The sequence below is a fragment of the Denticeps clupeoides genome, chromosome 6 (assembly GCF_900700375.1).
Source record: "Denticeps clupeoides chromosome 6, fDenClu1.1, whole genome shotgun sequence".
Taxonomy (NCBI): Eukaryota; Metazoa; Chordata; class Actinopteri; order Clupeiformes; family Denticipitidae; genus Denticeps; species Denticeps clupeoides.
In genome coordinates this window covers 13,240,609-13,259,254 of record NC_041712.1, presented here as the reverse complement: position 1 = coordinate 13,259,254, position 18,646 = coordinate 13,240,609, and the positions used below count along the sequence as shown (strand labels likewise).

At 42.2% G+C, this 18,646-nt stretch overlaps 1 protein-coding gene across 1 annotated transcript in view; it reads left to right on the top strand.

The window, feature by feature from the left end:
• Positions 1-16,650, top strand: part of efnb3a (ephrin-B3a) — a 31,895-nt gene extending 15,245 nt beyond the window's left edge. The window contains exons 3-5 of the mRNA XM_028984929.1: positions 13,462-13,554; positions 14,167-14,229; positions 14,361-16,650. Of these exons, the coding sequence (XP_028840762.1) occupies positions 13,462-13,554; positions 14,167-14,229; positions 14,361-14,800 (596 nt within the window). The 3' untranslated portion in view covers positions 14,801-16,650. The remainder of the gene's footprint in view (positions 1-13,461; positions 13,555-14,166; positions 14,230-14,360) is intronic.
• Positions 16,651-18,646: the final 1,996 nt, after the last annotated feature.

Here is an 18,646-nt window from a genome sequence, read left to right as displayed (position 1 = left end):
AGTCCAGGTCTGGGAGGAGATCCCTCAGGAGACCATCCGCCACCTCTTCAGGAGCACGCCCAGGTGTTGTAGGGAGGTCATACAGGCACGTGGAGACCACACACACTACTGAGACTCATTTTGACTTGTTTTAAGGTCGTTACATCAAAGTTGGATCAGCCTGTAGTGTGGTTTTCCACTTCAATTTTTTGTGTGAATCCAAACCAAGACCTTCATGGGTTGATAAATTTGATATTGATCATTTTTGTGTAATTTTGTCAGCACAGTATTTAATAAAGTATTTAATAAGAATATGTCATTCATTCGGATCTAGGATATCTTATTTTTGTGTTCCCTTTATTTTTTGAGAAGTGTATATGTGCAAAGAGAGCAAACATTTCAATACATGATACTTCCTTCCATAATCATACTTCCTTCCATAACCTCTTCAGAGTCTTTTACGGTCAGCAGATGGGGAGAAAGATAAGGTGATGTCACGCGTGTGTGTTTTTGAGTGTTTCATCCTTGGGGAAATCAGATTTAATTAACCTGTCTTGCCATTTGTTAATTTACACAATATGCGTATAATGAGTCACAGAATGGGGGCAGGGGGCACAGAGGAAATTGTTCAGTGGTTCTCTGTCTTCATTTGTGCATCAGCATGTAGAGGAGTTACAACCGCTTGTAATGACACTAAATGAATTAAGGGCAAGACTCCTGCAGTGTGCATGTGTGCGTGTAATGTCCGAATTGGACTGAATGTCAGCTATAGATACTTTGTGTGTCTTTGGATGTGTGTGTGTGTGTGTGTGTGTGAGATATGGATGCATCTGTGTTAGTGTTTTCTCGACTAAAGGGAAAATGTGGAAAAGTTCTAAGCTCAGTTGATGGCACAAACACACACACACACACACACTTATTTCCCCAAGGAGCCGTCTCTCAGAACCCATGTGAAAGGACCATGGTCACACAGGGTGCAGTGATCACATCAAGCCAAACAGACTGAATAATTCACCAGCACAGGGGAAGGCCGGCTTCCGTACAGCTTTCCACTGCGCTGGCAGCTGTGCTGCATGTGATGTGTGAGTGTGCGTGCGTGCAAGTGAGAGTATGACAGCGAGATGCTGTAGTGTGTGCGTTCTTGTATGCTGTCTTTTTGAAAACATTTGTCGTGTGTTGGACGTGTGTGTGTGTTTTGGCTGGGCATTGGGCTATATTAGTGTGCGTTGCAAGGCGTATTAAATTATTGAAGAGTGTATACTGGTTTATTTATCAAGGTTAAGCTGAAATAACAGATCAAATCAAGCGTGTTTGCTTCTAAAAGTGCGTATGTGTGTGTGTGTCTCTGTGTGTGGTTGGATTGGGAGCTCACAGCCGTCTCTCTCATGGGAGATTTTGAAATGTTTTCATTGCCTGAAATGTTAAAAGTGAATAAGATAAATGATAGAGGTGAGGAGAACCTCAACATACCTCACCAGGGACTGGTGTGTTTATGTGTGTGTGTGTGTGTGTGTGTGTGTGTTTTATGAATATGGCAAGGTTTCTGCGTCTCGGCTGTGAGTAACACAAAGTGACATGTCGTCTCCCCAATCTAGGTCACCCATCTGAATGCCATTGTACCATACTGTGGCGTGTGTCTGTGTGTGCATGTATGTGGTATGTGTGTAGACGGTGCATGTGTTTGGATGGAAAGTCTGACATTCGTCTGTGATTTGTGTGTGACTGGGCGTGAGTGTGGATGTGTGTGAAGTGAACACCTTCTGCAGATGGAGCGCAGGTTTATATTTCCCTCTTATTAAAGGTCATGCAGGAAGACTACACTAATTGGATAGAGAAGGTTTAACACTGTGATTCATTAACCTTCTGGCTGATGGATCACAGCATACTGCCCCCCACTTCCAGCACACACACACACACTCCCCTCGTTTATATATCAAAATTAATTTATGTGAATTCCAGGAGATATTATTAGTTTTAATGCTAGGCTGCAGTGAACCAAAAAATAATGAACAGGCACACAAACTACACATAAATGTCATTTTCACAGACATCCGTGTGAGTTGAGAGAGATTACTGCATTCTCTTCAATCAACTGTTCACTAGAGACAGAAGTACAAATCTGAAGTTGGAGAGAGGGTCTGGGTTTGAGAGGGTGGATTAAGAGAATTTTCAAAGGCACACACACACTTACACACTCTCTCTCTCACACATACACACACACACAGATTAAACCATTAACCCAGTCTGAAAGCAGACGTGATAATGCACAGCAACAAAATTGCCATATCCACAAACATTAACACACACACACACACACACACACACACACATATAAATAAAAGTTCACAAGAGAATGCACATTTTATACACACACCAGTTTTGTAGCCCCCCAGGGTACTGGCTCCAGTGAAGCAGTGGGATTTGTCTTTTATGCTAGAGGCAATTGCCCGCTATGGCGCCCAGTCACAGCAGCCAAAACATTAATAGTCGTTAAAAATGCAAAACAATTTGCACAAATCGATTCACCACTGTGGTGCCTGGCCAGGTTTAAGTCCACATTTGCACATTTCCTGGGGCAGTGAAAATTCCTCGGCTCCGAAAGACTGACATCTACTTTAATTCTCCTGAAAGAACGTCTGACACTGACTAGCACTTAACTCAAAGTCATTTTCCAAAATAATGGGCTGTACTCCAGTATCCCTCTTTATCCCCACTGAACTTGAAATACACTGGATTACCATTCACAGTCATTCCACCTCTCTGCCTCGGTTACTTTAGCCATCAATCCCCTGTCAACCAGCGACACAGTTTTGATGTGTGCCATTAAGAAGGTAATTAGGATAATTAGCTTGCGTGGAGTGGGGGAGCTGGCCTAGCCTCGCTGCTCCCGAACGCGGTGGGTAGAGTCAGCCGGCAGAATTTCTGTTTGGACGAGAATTAGGAGAGACATCAGCTAACCGCCACCAACAGAGCAGAGCTCATGCTAATGCCCTCTCACAGCAAACGCCAGCAGAGATGTTCACAGCCGCGAGTGGCCAGGGCCCATGGTTGGAATATCCACGGTGTGATGCCTAGGTGCCCATTGCACCAAATCACAGGAGCTGCTGCTCATTCGGTGTGGGTGACTAGAACCCTTCATATGACATTTTAGGTTAAGAGTTGTATTCATACTGCCCGTATGATGCGTTGTTTGATTTTGAGTTGTGTTCTGGCCACTGTGCCTTTTTTTTTTTAAAGTTAGACATTATATGACAATGTTGAGTGTTTGCGTTTCTCCCTCAGCCTTGGCATTACACACAATCTTGCATCACTGAAAGAATAATAGCGATACACATTTTAGCCTGTAACACATAAACATTAGGGCTGCACGATATTGGGAAAATATGCGATAGGCGATATTGTTGTTAAGTATTGCGATAACGATATTTCTTGCGATATAACATTTCCCTAGAGAAATGCTTTTTAAATTATTATTATTATTAGCTATTTAAAAAAATCTTTTATATATGTAATGATGATACTAAAATAAACAGGTAATATATATTCATCTGATCTAATTAAATCTAATTCAGGCTAAAAAGAAACAATATGTCAAGGAAGTTGCAAATATTTAGACTTCAAAATATTATGAATGACTTAAAACCCTCAGTAGATATTCTGATTTCTGGTTTGCTGTTACCATAGACCTGCCAACACAATATGAATTGCTTTCAAAGATTACTTTTTATTTACATGTAACCATACACTTAAATCAAGTGCATCTTTTAAACAAAATATTTCCTTGCCTTGCCTGTTTTTTTATAAATATAAAAAATATTATTAAACAAAAATGAAATAAGAAAGTACTATTAAACAGGCCTTAAATAAATTGTGTACAGGCCTTAAATAAATTGGTATGTAGTGGAAACACTAACATATTGTCAACATCCACATAAATAAAAATTAATATTAACATGTAAACATGTTTACATGTCTAGCCAATAACATTATATCACCTACTTGGGAGGCGGGTATAAAGATAGTAATGGTCCATCTGATTGGTCAAATTTGGACATATGCTTGGCACATAAATGAATGCTGCATCCAAACTCGCATACTACTTGAGTAGGTACTACATTTGAATGTGTATGCTACCGTTAAAACAGTGTTTTATATAGTATGAATGAGGGTAGTATGAATGGAATTCGGACGTACAACATCCGCTGTGTTGATGTTGTTATTTTTTACCTTTACAGAGGGCCTTTTCTCACAAGTGTAATTTAACCACAATGAACAACGTTCTCCTTAAGGTACTTACATTTTAAAAGAGCCATTTACCGCCATGTTTTGAATATGACGCCACCTCTCCCACTGCCCTATGGGATAGTGAAGTGTCCATCAAATGCCTACTAAAGAATTCGGCTGGAAGTAGTACGACATCCAGGTACTTCTCGTCTACTGTTTTTCGAATACTATGAATTCGGACATACTACTCGCCTCGCATACTGTTTTTCACATACAATAAAGTGTGGCGGCAGAGGCCGGCCATGAGTTGGGACCAGCATGCCTTGCGGGTGAGATACGCGCCCGGGGACTGTAAATAGTTAACCATGTTATGGGTAAATGTGTTCTGTTGGGGTTCGGGATGTGTGTGTTATGGGGATTTAATGTAGCGTGTGCAAGGGGAGAATCTTTACACCGGGAAGTCGAGGTGTAGGGCTGGAGGAGAAGAAGAGACGCCTCCCTGTTATGTGAAAGCCGGAGGAGTTGGTATTGGCGGTTGGCGCCAGCTACTGTCTTCCATTCAATAAAAAGCGTTATTCCGAAACCCACATGATGGAGCCGATTTCTCCTTTGCTGACCTTGCGGTGACGGCTAGTATATAGTATGCAATTTCGGCCGCAGCATGAATTTCATTTTTTCGCAACTCTTTGCGATACAGATATCGCGTATACTATTATCGCGATAACGATATAAGCAAATTAAAATCTAATTAAGTAATTATTCTCTTAATTGAGGGATCTATTTTATTCAGGGAAATGTTCCCAGACCTGAATAAGATGTAGTGTGTGAATGCCCATCAGCACTGACGGCTGATCTGCCTCTGCGTTGGTAGTGGCCAAGGTCCTAAGATGTCTATTAGAGTTTAGAATGTTTGCGATGTCTAGGAATTAGCCCAGTATAACAAGGTTGAATCAAGAAAATGAATGGAGACTGGATCTTACCCTTTTAAAAATCATTAAATATCATGTGTCAGAAATAATCAGACAGAAAGTTTCTCTTTTCCAACCATACAGATTACTAGCAAGGAGTCTTGTCAATCCACATTCTTGATGAGACATTAACGAACACTCCCCATGAACGAATGTAATAAAGCACCAGGAAAATAGTACTCATTGTCTTCATTATGTGATAATGGGGTAATAAAACCAAATCATTACATTAATTGTAATCAAAGTATTTCTGCAATTCATATATTTCTGCAATTCATATATTTCTGCAATTCATATAAAACACCAGGGACTGTTTTTCTCATAAGACCAACAGCACTGGACAAAGGTTTTGGCAAAAACTGAAATGAAATGAAAGTTTTCTGTCTGGGAGTGTACAAACGAATCAGTTTTGAAAAACACTACAAGATCGTGCACTCGCAGCTAATGCCAGAGCTAATGCATGCTCATAGCGAGCACTGGCGCTAATGCACGCATGCCACTAACTCCAGTGCTAATGTACCATCATCACCAACACCAGCGCTAATGCACCCTCACGGCTAATGCCAGCTCTAATGCAAGTTCTGCTACCACCAGCCATAATGGCGCTTTTCTTTCATAAGACTTCATAAATGAATGCAGTCGTTTTCATTGGCGCTTCTCGGCTCTTTGCCCACAATAGCAAAAAAGAGAACTTCTAATGTAGGTAAAAAAAAAAAAAAAACATATTAAGGGTTTTTAGCACCACAGCTCGGCTAATACGTGGCCATCATGCCATTCATGATGCCGTGTGTTTTGGCCAGCAGACACAGAGCTTCCACCATAAACAGAGACGGAGTTAATGGGGGTCCTCGCTATTTTTCTCCCTCTCTGTCCCTTCATAGCTGCCCACTGCCCGTGTTGTCAGGGAGAGTTAGTGCGGCTGGTTGCCTCTCTATAAGGTCTCTTTATTTTGCGCTCTTTGTGAAATGGGGTTGCATTGTGTGGGTGGGGCGCTCTTTGTACTCGAGGGGGGGAGCAGGCTTTGATGGCGATGCCCGATTCAGATCTCAAACCTCCAACACGTCAATCTGCAATACTGACAGTGCAAGTCGTAAAGCACACAACATACATGTACCGTCATGTACATGTACCGTCTGTGTTTTATAGATGGAGATATTTAATATTAATACTGTGATGTTTTATTATCATCACAGTGGCATCACAGGGTGTGTCTTGGGTAATATAACCAGACTCCCACCAGGTGAAGCTCTTTGTATGAAGCAGGCAAGATCTGTTTACCTCTTCTTTCCTCATAGATGAGTTACACTACAATTATTATCAGTTTGTGGTACAGTGTACTTGTGTTATGGTGATGGTGCGGTAAATAAACTTGCCTACCTCTGAATGAGTAAATCATGTTTACTTTTTAGAATCTAAAAATAAGATATTCTGTCTTTTATTTCATGTATTGTTAATGCTTGTAAATATTCAGAATCAGAAATTGGTCTCAGGCAAATATAATAACTTGGAAAATTCGAAATAAAAGTTTCATGTATCCATATATGTAATCTGCAAGAATTAGAAAGTAACCAAATACTCTTAGTTAGTATGCTCAGCGGACATACAGTACAGGTCAAAAGTTTGGACACACCTTCTTAGTCAATGTGTTTTCTTTATTTTCCTGACCATTTACGTTGGTAGATTCTCACTGAAGGTATCAGAACTATGAATGAGCACATGTGGAGTTGTGTACTTAACAAAGAAAGGTGAAATAACTGAAAACATTTTTTATATTCTAGTTTCTTCAAAATAGCCACCCTTTGCTCTGATTACTGCTTTGCACACTCTTGGCATTCTCTATGTCTCGATGTTTTCCAACAGTCACTTGTTGGCACCTTTGCCTTCACTCTGCGGTCCAGCTCACCCCAAACCATCTTGATTGGGTTCAGGTCCGGTGACTGTGGAGGCCAGGTCTCCACTTTTTTTTGTTAAGTACATAACTCCACATGTGTTCATTCATAGTTTTGATAAAGTATAGAAAAGTGAGAATCTACAAACCAAAAAAAATATTTTACATGTTCTCAAAATGTTCCCTTAATTCATGACTTTTTACCTAATGATCATACAAAGCAAATGATATTGAATACATGATTTAGATCTGGACATGGTAGCGTGGTGTGCCAGGAGTCAGTCGCCCGGTCGGCTCTGGCATCCACGCTGCCACCGGCTGGTGGTTTGGAGTGAGCAGGTGTGTGAGCTGTGTATGGTTAGCGGTGTGGGCTGCCGTGGCCGTCTGTTCTCAGTTTAATGTCTATTAGCGCAGCGTTGTGGCTGTGAGTTCGCTCTCTATCTCCCAACTCCAGCTGACAGGAACATGACCCAGATAAAACCTTTCTGATTTCAGTCGCAGATTGCCCCTTTTCCCCCTCGCTCCCCATTTTTCCCCTTTCTATCTTCATCCGTTCTCATCTCTGCCGCTATCTGCCCCTAGATTGCATGTTCGCAGCGCTTAATTTAGATTTCTCTGTCTGTCATTGCTTTGCTCTTCAGTTCTTTCTCCTTCTGTCTGTCTGCATCACTTTGTTTCCTCAGCTGCATTTATTTTTTACTCCGGCTTCCCTCAATCCCACTGATCATTTTTTCGTCAGATGGGATGACTTCTACTCACAGTCTACGTGACTTTTGTTTAGATGAACACGTTAGATGCCTAAATGGGTTTTGCACAAAAGCTCCAATGGAAAGAACAAGCTATTCAATGGAATGTGGGGTACTGTCAGTGAAAAAAAACAGCACCCAATCAGATTGTGTGTCTAATTTGTTCCTCTAGTTACATATCAGATGCAGCAGGGATGTCTTTTGGCTCAGATGACACTCTGCTCCTGTGACGGACTGGAGAAAACAGATAGTTTAACTAGATTTTGTGACACGGTTCTTTGAGGTACAAACAAGACAAAAGAGCCTGTGTTCTAGAAACAAGGAGCGCATTGGGAGAGGTGGCAGAAAACATGAAAGAATGGAAGAGGGGCTAGGAGACAGACACACGGGAGCAGATGATTAAAATGAGTCTCTAATCTTAACCTTGCATCGCAGTGGTCGGGAGAAGGTCTTTATCTGCTTTATCCTCTTACGGTTTAATATCTTGACAAGCCTTTTGCAAATGCCCGTTCTCCTCGCTTCATTTCTGCTGGCTATAAAGACGCATTTAGGAGAAGCCAGGAAGCAAGTGGACGGTCACCAAGCTGCTCCTTAGGATCCTTTACAAAATCTGACAGAAATTTCTGGTTTTATTGTGTCATTTGTTTTTAAATGCTGTCAGAGTGTTAAGCCTCTCAATGGGGTTGCGATCCCAAGGGGAATTTCACATCCATGTTTGGTTCCGTGTTTTTTCCCTTTTCTTTGCAAAGTTTACACGTCTTCCCCACTTGTGTGAGTTTCTGAGGGCAGCTTGGTTTTCCATGTTTGGTTATGAAATCTTACTACAGTAGGCTATTTGTGTTTAAGTCTTTGGGGGTTAATTTCTGGTCTGTAATGTTTGGCAAGATAATATCCCAGAGAAAATGTGTGCTTTTTATACAAAATATAACAAATGTGCAAACATGTCAGGCATGATTTTATTTTATGTACTGTATACGTTTGCATTCTTTAACAGTAGCGTCTGGTTACATGTGTCCCACGGTTTGATCTGCAAAACTGTGTTTCATAAGGAACTCTGATTAGTATGATTTGCACATGTGTGCTTTTTAACTTCAGATAAAAGCTTCAAGTAAATTAGGCCCAAGGCTAGATGAACTACCGGTCAAGGCACAAGCCCTGAGGACATGTGATGATCAGCACCTCTCCTGTAAAATCATCCATCAGCCGTAGAATTCCACAGGACAGTTGTTCCTGCTTAAACATTCCATGTATCAAACATAAAAAAACTGACTTGTGGACTTTATTAACCTTCTTCAAGAGCTGTGAATGTCAGTAAGCTCATCAGCTCATCAGATGTGTCATGAATGTCAGTTGTCACCATGAGTTTTGGTGACAAATCTGAGGTCAGCTTATAGAGTGTGGCCAAATGTCACAAACACATAGATCTGATTATTATATTGAAATAATTTACATGTGCAGCATTATCCAGTGTGACTAATAGTCAGTAGTTACAGCAACAGCCACCCTGGAGCATCTCAGGGGTAATTGTTAACTGACCTATAAAATCTACAACAAGAGTGAATAAAAAGATTGTATTCATAGTTGAGGGTCCTCAACTAGAATGAACTAGAACTGATCACTTCATCGATGGTAACTTGAAAGCATGTTGTAAGTCGCTCTGGATAAGGGCGTCTGCCAAATGCCTTAAATGTAAATGTAAATTGTCTTGCTCAGGGACACAATGGTAGTAAGTGGGGGTTGATCCTGAAACATATGGTTCATATGCGAGTGTCCTACCCAATATGCAACTACCACCCTGAAATCAAATGCTATGACAAAAAAGACCAGCAGCGCATTGAACAGTTGCTTAACATTTCCCTGACACTGTCATAAAACCAGTTGCTGAATTCTCTGAAATGTCAATACTCAGAGTAAATGGTCCTCCTTCTATGCTCAAAAAGGCATTAATATGTAAAGTGTTAGTATGTCAGATTCAATCTTCTGAAGAAATGCATTGTTGGAGAAATCACTCAAACTATTCAAACAGTTGCCTAAATTTTAACTACTGCTGAACATCCAGTGTGCTCATAGCTTGTGCATTTTTAAGACAGTGTCAGAACTTTTTTTTTCAGAAGACTATTTAATATTGGAATTATATGCATCAAATCACAACCACCCTCCATTAACCACTGAGACAGGTAGGAAGATGCTCTGGCTGACCAGACAAGTTAAATGAAGCACCTTGAAGACTGTAACCCAAACATATATTGTTTTTTTGCGTTCTAATTCCCGTGTTGCCCCCTGCAGGTGTCTCATGACACTACACAGGACAATGCTGGTACAGCAGGACCCCCTCTTCGATGGTGACAGCTGTCGACATTGGCAGCTGTTGATGTGGATTACATCAGGTTTTTTTTTCCTGCCAACCGACAGATTTACTAATTCCTCTGGTTTAGACGTGGTTTGTTTATGGGTTAAAGCCATCTTTTCGAGAGGCCCCGCAACTGCCTATGGTCAGCGCAGGTCAATCACTTATCACTTTACAACATACTGTCCTGGGTGGACGCTTCAGTCTGGGGGGTGGTGCCGTAAGTGGGTCAGTGAGAAGCTCATGTGAGGAACCCCCAGTCCACAAGAGAACATCACCCTGCCCCTGGCTGTGTGGCAATAGTTACATGCGTCAGTGGTCGTTCTTGGTTTACTTTGTATTATTTATAAAAAAATAAATAAATTCTCCATCCAATCCCCCCTCATTCTGCATCATCGTCTCATTTACTTCCCTCTCACTGCTTTTCCTACCTCCGACCCTCAATCATCTTGTCCCTAATGAGAACTTGTCCCAAGCCCCTCCTCAGTGTCTTCGGTCATTGAGTCTCTGAGAGCTTTTAGCGGTCTCTGTGCAGGGGCGGATTTTTTTTTTTTTTTAGCACTGTTATTTGTCTGTGATCATCTGCTTTTTCCTCCACCTCCCTGCATCTCTTTTCTTCCTCTTGTGCATTTGTTTTTCGGCTGCTGCCCCTCATTAATGAGCCATCCGCTCCTTTCTCCGTCTCAGCCACTCTTGCACTCAACACTTATTCTCTCACAGTTTCACTCATCCGCTCTCTCTGTTTGTTTGTCTCTCAGCCTATTCATGTCTTCTTCTCTTGACTACACTGTATTGAAAATGTAATGCAGCATGTCACATCCCCGTTATGTCAGCACTCTAACACCACTCCATGCCTGCATCTGGGATAGACCCTGACTGCATTTACTAGTGTTCCAGACTTTGCCTGTGTCACCTCCACCTGCCAGTAAGGGACAAGCTACACTGTTCATTAATTTTGTTTTGGCCATCAAGCCTGTTTTCTGGTGTAGTTCTGTTAATAAAGCCAATATGATGTACTATGGTGGTGTCCCATTGCTTCCCATATCAAGTATGGCTAAATATGTGTAATGCAAGAACTGTAACAATATAATTTACACAGAATATAATATAAACATTTTTCCTTTTTTTTTTTTTTTTGGTTTCATAGCATTCATAACCTTCAGGTTGCTCTATGTGCTCTCATTTGCCTGAAGGATTTTCTCTCTCCTCTTGTCCTTTTCTCCCCCTTCTGTTGGTCTATTCTCTTCTCATCCTCCTGAGAGATGGAGGGGAAAGGGTGGAGGATAAAACTCTGTTCCCCCACCTGCTCTGCATGATGCTGAGTAATCAGATGCCTGCAGCTGTAGGACCCCGTATTGCTGTGTTGAGTTACGGGTCAGGGTTTTTTTTCTGGGTTTCACAGTGCTGTACAGTTACTGTTTTTTTAGGCAGTTGTGTTTTTTCGTCGATTTACTCTGTGTATGACGTGAAATATGAGATTACCAATCCCAAGATTTTCTGTCTGAAGACAACTTTAAATTCCTAAAGGTCACCACTCTCATATGGGGTAACTGAGGAGATGATGGACGATGTCTTTTTTTGTTCCCATGAGAGTTAGGAGGTGATTGTAGACCACCTCATCATTCAACCTTGAACTGCACTATCTTTTACAAAAAATCCATAATGGTCAAACAAACATTGTCTTTGACAGAATATATGAAGTCTGTGATTTCTTGTTTGAGTACACTGCAATAAAAGTGCTACAAACACCAACAATCCACCCCAAACCAACATCAAACACATGTACCAATCCTAACTCCCCAAGAAAAGAAAAGGGATCCACACAGCTAGCTAACAATTGCTATGTTTGCCTAGGGCTCTAATCTACCTGCTAGCTGAGGCTGGGAATGAACGTGCCCCAGATAGTCCATTTCTCAATCTTATGAGCAGCCAAGTTCTAGTGCTTCATGGTTCAGATTTAACAAATATAGGTGATGGTAATCCACAATGAAAACATCCAAAACAAAAGAAAATCTTCAAAAATTAATTAGGGACCAAAACCACCTTTTAAAACACCTGGTCCCTATTTGAACCCGTGGCACTAATTTGCTGCCACCCCCACAGCCTTCTCAAGCATCAGTATGTTTTTTTCCTAGCTGAAATGTTATTTAAGACACTGTCTGTGGCCAATTCTTGGCTGAAATAGTCAGGAATTTGGCAACCCTGACCATCATTAGACGTGTTTGCGTCATTAGACATGTGCCTGTTTGGTGGTCAAATTAAGCTCCTAGTTCAGGAGAGCTCCTAGTTCTGGCACCTGGTGTTTTTGAAAAGCTGTAAGCGTTGTTTATACAGAGTATTTACAGAGTGTCATTGTGTTGACCAGTCCTGACTAAAAAATGTGTTGTTTGAGTATGATTGCCGATCGCCTGTCAATAGATCTATGTGCAAATTACATCCTTTGTGTTATATCATTACTTATGTTGTTCACGGCTCATCCCTGTCCTCAGGGATTTCGATTTTGCTTTCATGTGATGGGGCGTCATGAAGCCTGCCTGACCTGTCCTAGATGAGCTTTGACTCAGCTTTGAATTGTGTGACTGCTGTTGCCAGCTCATGTGTTTGACCTTTGAGCAGCAAGTGACTTTTGCTGAGAAATTGCATGAACACACCATGGTTCAAACCATGCTCTCCTATTGCTGTCTGCTCTTTGTCTTCCTTCCTTGGGTAAATCATCATTGGTCAGCACCGGGGTTACTACTCATCTTTCTCTCTAGTCTGGCTTGCATATATTTCATGTCCTTAATGTACCTTGTCCTCTTCTTCAGGAAATCTTATGAATAGTCCATTATCTCTGTTATACGTTTATATGTGTCTCTTGTCATTTGCTTTTTCTCCTCTTTGTTTTTGGTGTTGCGTTCAGAAAGCAAGTGAGGAGGTTCAGTGTTCACTGCTGCATTCAGATAAAGGTTAATCTGGTTCCCCTAACTAGGGAACCATGGAACAGCTGTGTAAGTATATGTGTTGGAAAGTGGATAGGCATATATGAACACCTTTGCTTATACTAAATGCATGCTGCTGGGCTGCACACAAACACAGACACGAACAAATGGATTGGATATACACCACCAGACACGAAAAGCCCAGAATCAGACAGAAAAACACTCAGAGACCCAGACAGGCAGCGAGCTGTAATGATTAGCTGGGAGCACATCGCTGAAGCAGGATTATGGGGACCTAGCTGGACTGGCAGTACAGCCATATTCATCATGTTTTTATGCTCTGTGTCTCTTACCAACCCCCATCCCACCCCCCACCCCATTTTCACAGCTACATCTGACGGCACCAAGCAGGGTCTGGACAGCATGAGAGGGGGAGTGTGTGCAACGCAAGGGATGAAGGTGGTGCTCAAAGTGGGACAGAGTGAGTGTCACAAACATTACTGTTGTAAAAACATTAGTGCATTACTGCCATCTTTACTTCTGTCATATTTAATATATAGCATAATATTCAATATGTTGAGTCAGTTTAACCATGCTAACCATAACAAATACAAGCCATACTATTTGAAGTCTTATCATCAACATGATGTCAGTAGTATTACATCAATATCATCATCATGAAGATGATATTAAATTAATTATGAACTATGAATTATTTCTCAGTCACGCAACTATTGAATACCTTATAAACACATTCGGAATGTTGCTTCTCATGCTCCTCTTCTTCACCGAGAACCTAAATGCACCCTGGCACATATTACCTCATCTCTCATACTGTCACTTTTAAATTACAAGACCAAGTTAAAATCACCTGTACAATAATTCCATGTTAAATTATGTTGGAAGATAAATGTTTGACTGCAGCTAAATTTGATATCAAAAGGTCATGTGATTACATCTGTTCTGTTAATGACTTTCTGCGCTGTTCAGAAATGCTGTACTAATTAACATTGCTCTGGGCCATTCTAAAAATCACATGACCATTCTTACAATCACATGACCTCATTTTGGTCATTATATATTTGCTCCACAGCTCCGTATGGCCTACCTCCAAAACCCAAAGCCGAAGTTGGACGCACAAACTCCAAGAACCCAGGTATAACCGTGAGGTTTTGAAATAATTAGCCCTTTGTAGACCAGATGACCAGCTTTTTGTGACGTGGCTCACTGGCATTCAGATCCAGGAGTTTTCTCTGAATAGAATGGGTGATTTGTGTCTCTTTGCAGGACTAGGTGGTGGCGGCACGACAGTGAATGATGAGGGGGCGTCTGGGGAAAAAGACGAGAACAGTAAAGCTACTTCCAACAACATTGCAGCAATTGCTGGTGCCGCAGGAGGAGCCGCCTTCATCTTGCTGGTGTTGGCCATTCTTGGTGTGGTGTGTTACCGTCGACGAAAGGCCAAACACTCAGAGACACACCATCCTGCCCTCTCCTTGTCCTCCCTCACCCCCAAGAGGAGCAGCACCACTGCCACTGGGGCTACAGCGGGCAGCGGGGGCAACAACAATGGCTCAGAGCCCAGTGACATCATCATTCCACTGCGGACTTCTGAGTCAGCCTATTGCCCGCACTATGAGAAAGTCAGTGGGGACTATGGCCACCCTGTTTACATAGTGCAGGAGATGCCACCACAGAGCCCTGCCAACATCTATTATAAAGTATGAGGACCCAGAATTGATCCCTATTGCACTTACTGGCTGTCAGTCACAAAACCCGGCCTTGTAGACCTCCAACTCCTCTCAGCCTCCCTTCAGTCAGGTCTTCTATCTGTATTAGCCCTCACCTAGCCAAGGCTCTCCCAGCACTACAGCTGTCCCCTTGACACTGTCAAGATGTGATTGGAGGTTGACAGAACTCCTGGAGTAGTGTAGGTTCACCAAGGAGATCCTGGATTGACATCTGTCTTCAGAAATGTTACAGAAACTCTACATATGGCAAACTGTAGGACTTTGGTGGATCAGCAGTGTTAAAAGTCTGTTAAAAGTGTTAGTGTGTGTGTGTGTGTGTGTGTATATGTGGTTGCTAGGGGCAACTGAGTATTTGTGCTGAAATCTTTAACTGTGTGTGTGTGTATGTGTGTGTTTGTATGGGATAGTATGAATAAAGGTGTTTGTGTGTATGGGCTTGTCATATAAAAAAAAACCAAACCACAAACAAGCTTTAGAGACACGATTGCATTTGAAAGCTATTGCAGTCAGCATTGATGATTGATTTTGTATAGAATATAATTACTTCTAATGTTTTAAAGTCCTTCCATAATGTTTTATTATTTTTTTATTCAGTTGTCATTTGTGTGGTCTTTGTGTTTAAATGTCCTGTAGTGAGATGTTGGAAGACCAAAACATTTTTTCTTTTTCATTTATTTGTGAGGATAAAACTCAGTTTTGGACTCCTCACCCTTTCAGGGTGTTTGCTTCAACTTTCAGTTGCTTCTCCTTAACATAGGGTGGAATCCAACTAAGAACAAAGGTGAAAATGGCAAATCAATTTCCAGAGGTCACTATATGTGGCAAATGTGGCAAATGAGTTTTTTGGTCAAAATCATTGATCCATCCTTCTCTCGGCTATAAATTTCTGTTTTAAAAAAAGTCGTTTTTGCATAAATGTAGTTCTTAAAAGGACACAACTCATGAACATCTTCACCATGTGAGCATTTGCTTGTGTTTGATGTGTCATCAAGCACATTTTGTTGGAGCCAAGGATGTTTTTCTGTCTTCTGTTCTTCATGGTCTTGCGGTCCACTAACAGTGAGATTAAAGACTGTAAAAAAAACTCTCCTAAGATCAGCACTTTGACAGTTCAGGTGGATCTGTTGACCTGGTGTAGCCATGCTCCTGGGAAGACACACAATCTCACACCTTCTCCTGGTGTCCTTTCAGCCTCTCTGGTTGGATTAAAGGTGACAGCGCAAGCCGAGGAGAGCATGCCACACAATCAGGAGAAAGAAGAGATTTCCTGTCAGAGGAAAAGAAAGCATGAGAACCCTTCTCTACCTCTATGTTCACACTGAGGTGCATCACTGAAAAAAAGAGAATTATGCTGCGATTTGGGACTCAAGATTGTGCTCTTGTGTGTGTTTTTTTTTCTCAGTAATTTCTCAGCTCATTACTTTTCACCTATTTTGTGCCAAAAGAAGAAGAGAACCCTGTATTTCATCTTCTGTTCTATGCTGGACTGTGGTTGATGCATTTGAGAGGGTCAGCTAGGGGCTGAAGAGTTGGTAACGAGACTTCAGCACGACGATGATGAGCCAGGAGCGAGAGGCTGACAGAACGTGTCAGCGAATGGAGAGAGTTCTCAGCAGAAGCGCTTTCACGGCCACATCTGATCTGTTCATCCACCACACTTTATCCAGAACACAAACCCGTAGCAGGACTTGAACGAACTTATGTGAGAGTTGGTGATCTTGATCACTGACGACCGCAGAGGAGTGAGGAGACTTTAGGTGACAACTGTGTAGATTTTGAGAACAGAATGAAGTTTGTGTGTTGTAATGGTTTTGTAGGATTGTTTTTTTTTTTCGGTTGTTCATGTGACCTCTTGGGCCACTCCCGTCTCTTTTCTGTTCCACCCATCAATAAAATAAAAGTACATTCCAGCTCTGGAAGGAAGTTTGACGTAAAATGGAGTTGTGTTTCAAAATGTGCGGCTAAAGGCTCTTCTGTTCTTAAACTGGGTCTTGTTTGGAGTCCAAATGATCTTATCTACCAGTCAGACATATTTAAATGCACACATACTCACACCTCCACTTCTGTCCTGTTGTGTTATCAGCAGACGGCTTGTCAGGGTCAAATGCAGCCATAAACGCAGGGTGACATCACTGGCATTTTAATTGCACGACCACTGCTCCTCTCTTCCCTCATCCTCGCACGCCCCCCTCCATATCGCTCAGTCCCCTTGCTCTCACCCTCTGCCTCTCCCTGTGTCCCTTATTTCCTCCTTCTGGCAGCCCTACTCGTGTCCTCTCACTGCTACTCGTTTTCCTTCTGAGTTTCTGCCTGCCCTCTTTCTCGCTGCAGTCTTTGTTCCCCCCCTCTCCTGCTCTCATTTTCTCCCGTCTCCTCCTTTCTTCTCCTTATGGTCTGTCTGTGCGTTGCCTCTGGCTCCTCTCCCCACACATCAACAGTTGCCGTCTGCCTCTCTTTCAGGCTTGAACAGTCAATCACACAGGCAGATTGACAAGGAGAGTAAAAAAAAGTTAGACGACCTCCACACCCCGTGTCCCCTAAAACCATATTTATTTATTTAGTTAGTTATTTATAGGTTCTTCTTAGTTGTGCCTGTGCTGATGGAGTCATTTTGTCTGCTCTGATAATACCCAGAAGGAAGCAGGCGCTTTGTTACTGCCACAGCAACAGCTGGAGACACACACACACACACATTGACAGCAGGAGATGAGTCCAGTAAAGCACGATGACGAAAATGTACACATCCTGCATCTGCTACATGCGTCCTGCCTCTCTGCCTCCATCTCCATTTTGTATTTTTCATCGTACTGTGACACAGCTTTCTTTGACCTCCCTGCCATTGTGTGAGGTCTCAGATCATTAGGAAAAATGAGAATTCATGATCAGGCTTTTCATCACATATTTATGTGCAATGTATCAGCCATCCACACCAAAGCACGGCACACCAAATACACAAGTCAGCCAAAGATGTTAAAACCAACAGACGAGAATATCACTGACTGGTTACCGTGTCTCCTGCACAGGCAGCTGATGGTCAGGGCATCTCCAAAATTATTGGTCCTGTGGGCGTTTCCAGCATCCAGTGGTTACTGCTCAACAAAAAGTGTCCAAGGAAGGACAATTGTTGAACTGGTGACAGGATCCTGAGCACCCAAGGCTCAATGACGTGGACGGTGAATCATGTTTTGAGAGCTTCAAGTGTGTTCTTTACATGGTAAAGGCAGGACAGCAGCATTTACTGTATTATATTGTACCTTGAAACAGCTCTGTGCTGTGAAAAGGGACTAAAGAGTCCAAGATGCTCACTTCTGGGGCTGAGTGGGACCGAACCAACATGTAGTTTTAATGTTGTGGGTGATCAGTGTATTTTTCACTGGAATGCGTTTGGAGCTGAGTTGATCGTGTCAGGATTAACTCTGATCTGGTTTCTAGGTCATTCTGCCTGTCACACATGTTGTGCACACATATCCACAGTGGCCCACAACACACATTTGTATGCTCCCCCCCCCCCCCCCCCCCCCCCCCCCCCCCCCCACACACACACACACACACACACACACACACACAGATTAGCATCCCTTCCCAGGGAAGCATTGAGGTCTGCTCTCGATCTGTGTGTGTGTAATAACAATGGTTTTTAATTATCTCTGTCTCTCATGCACCAGTATTCTCATTTCCATGAGCACAAACAGCCTCACAAGAGTGCACTCAGCCTGTCAACAATGGTTATTCATTCTCTCACACACACACACACACACACACACACACACACACACACACAAACACAGGCTAGTTTAAGCTGCAATATCAGTGTGCAGCAAT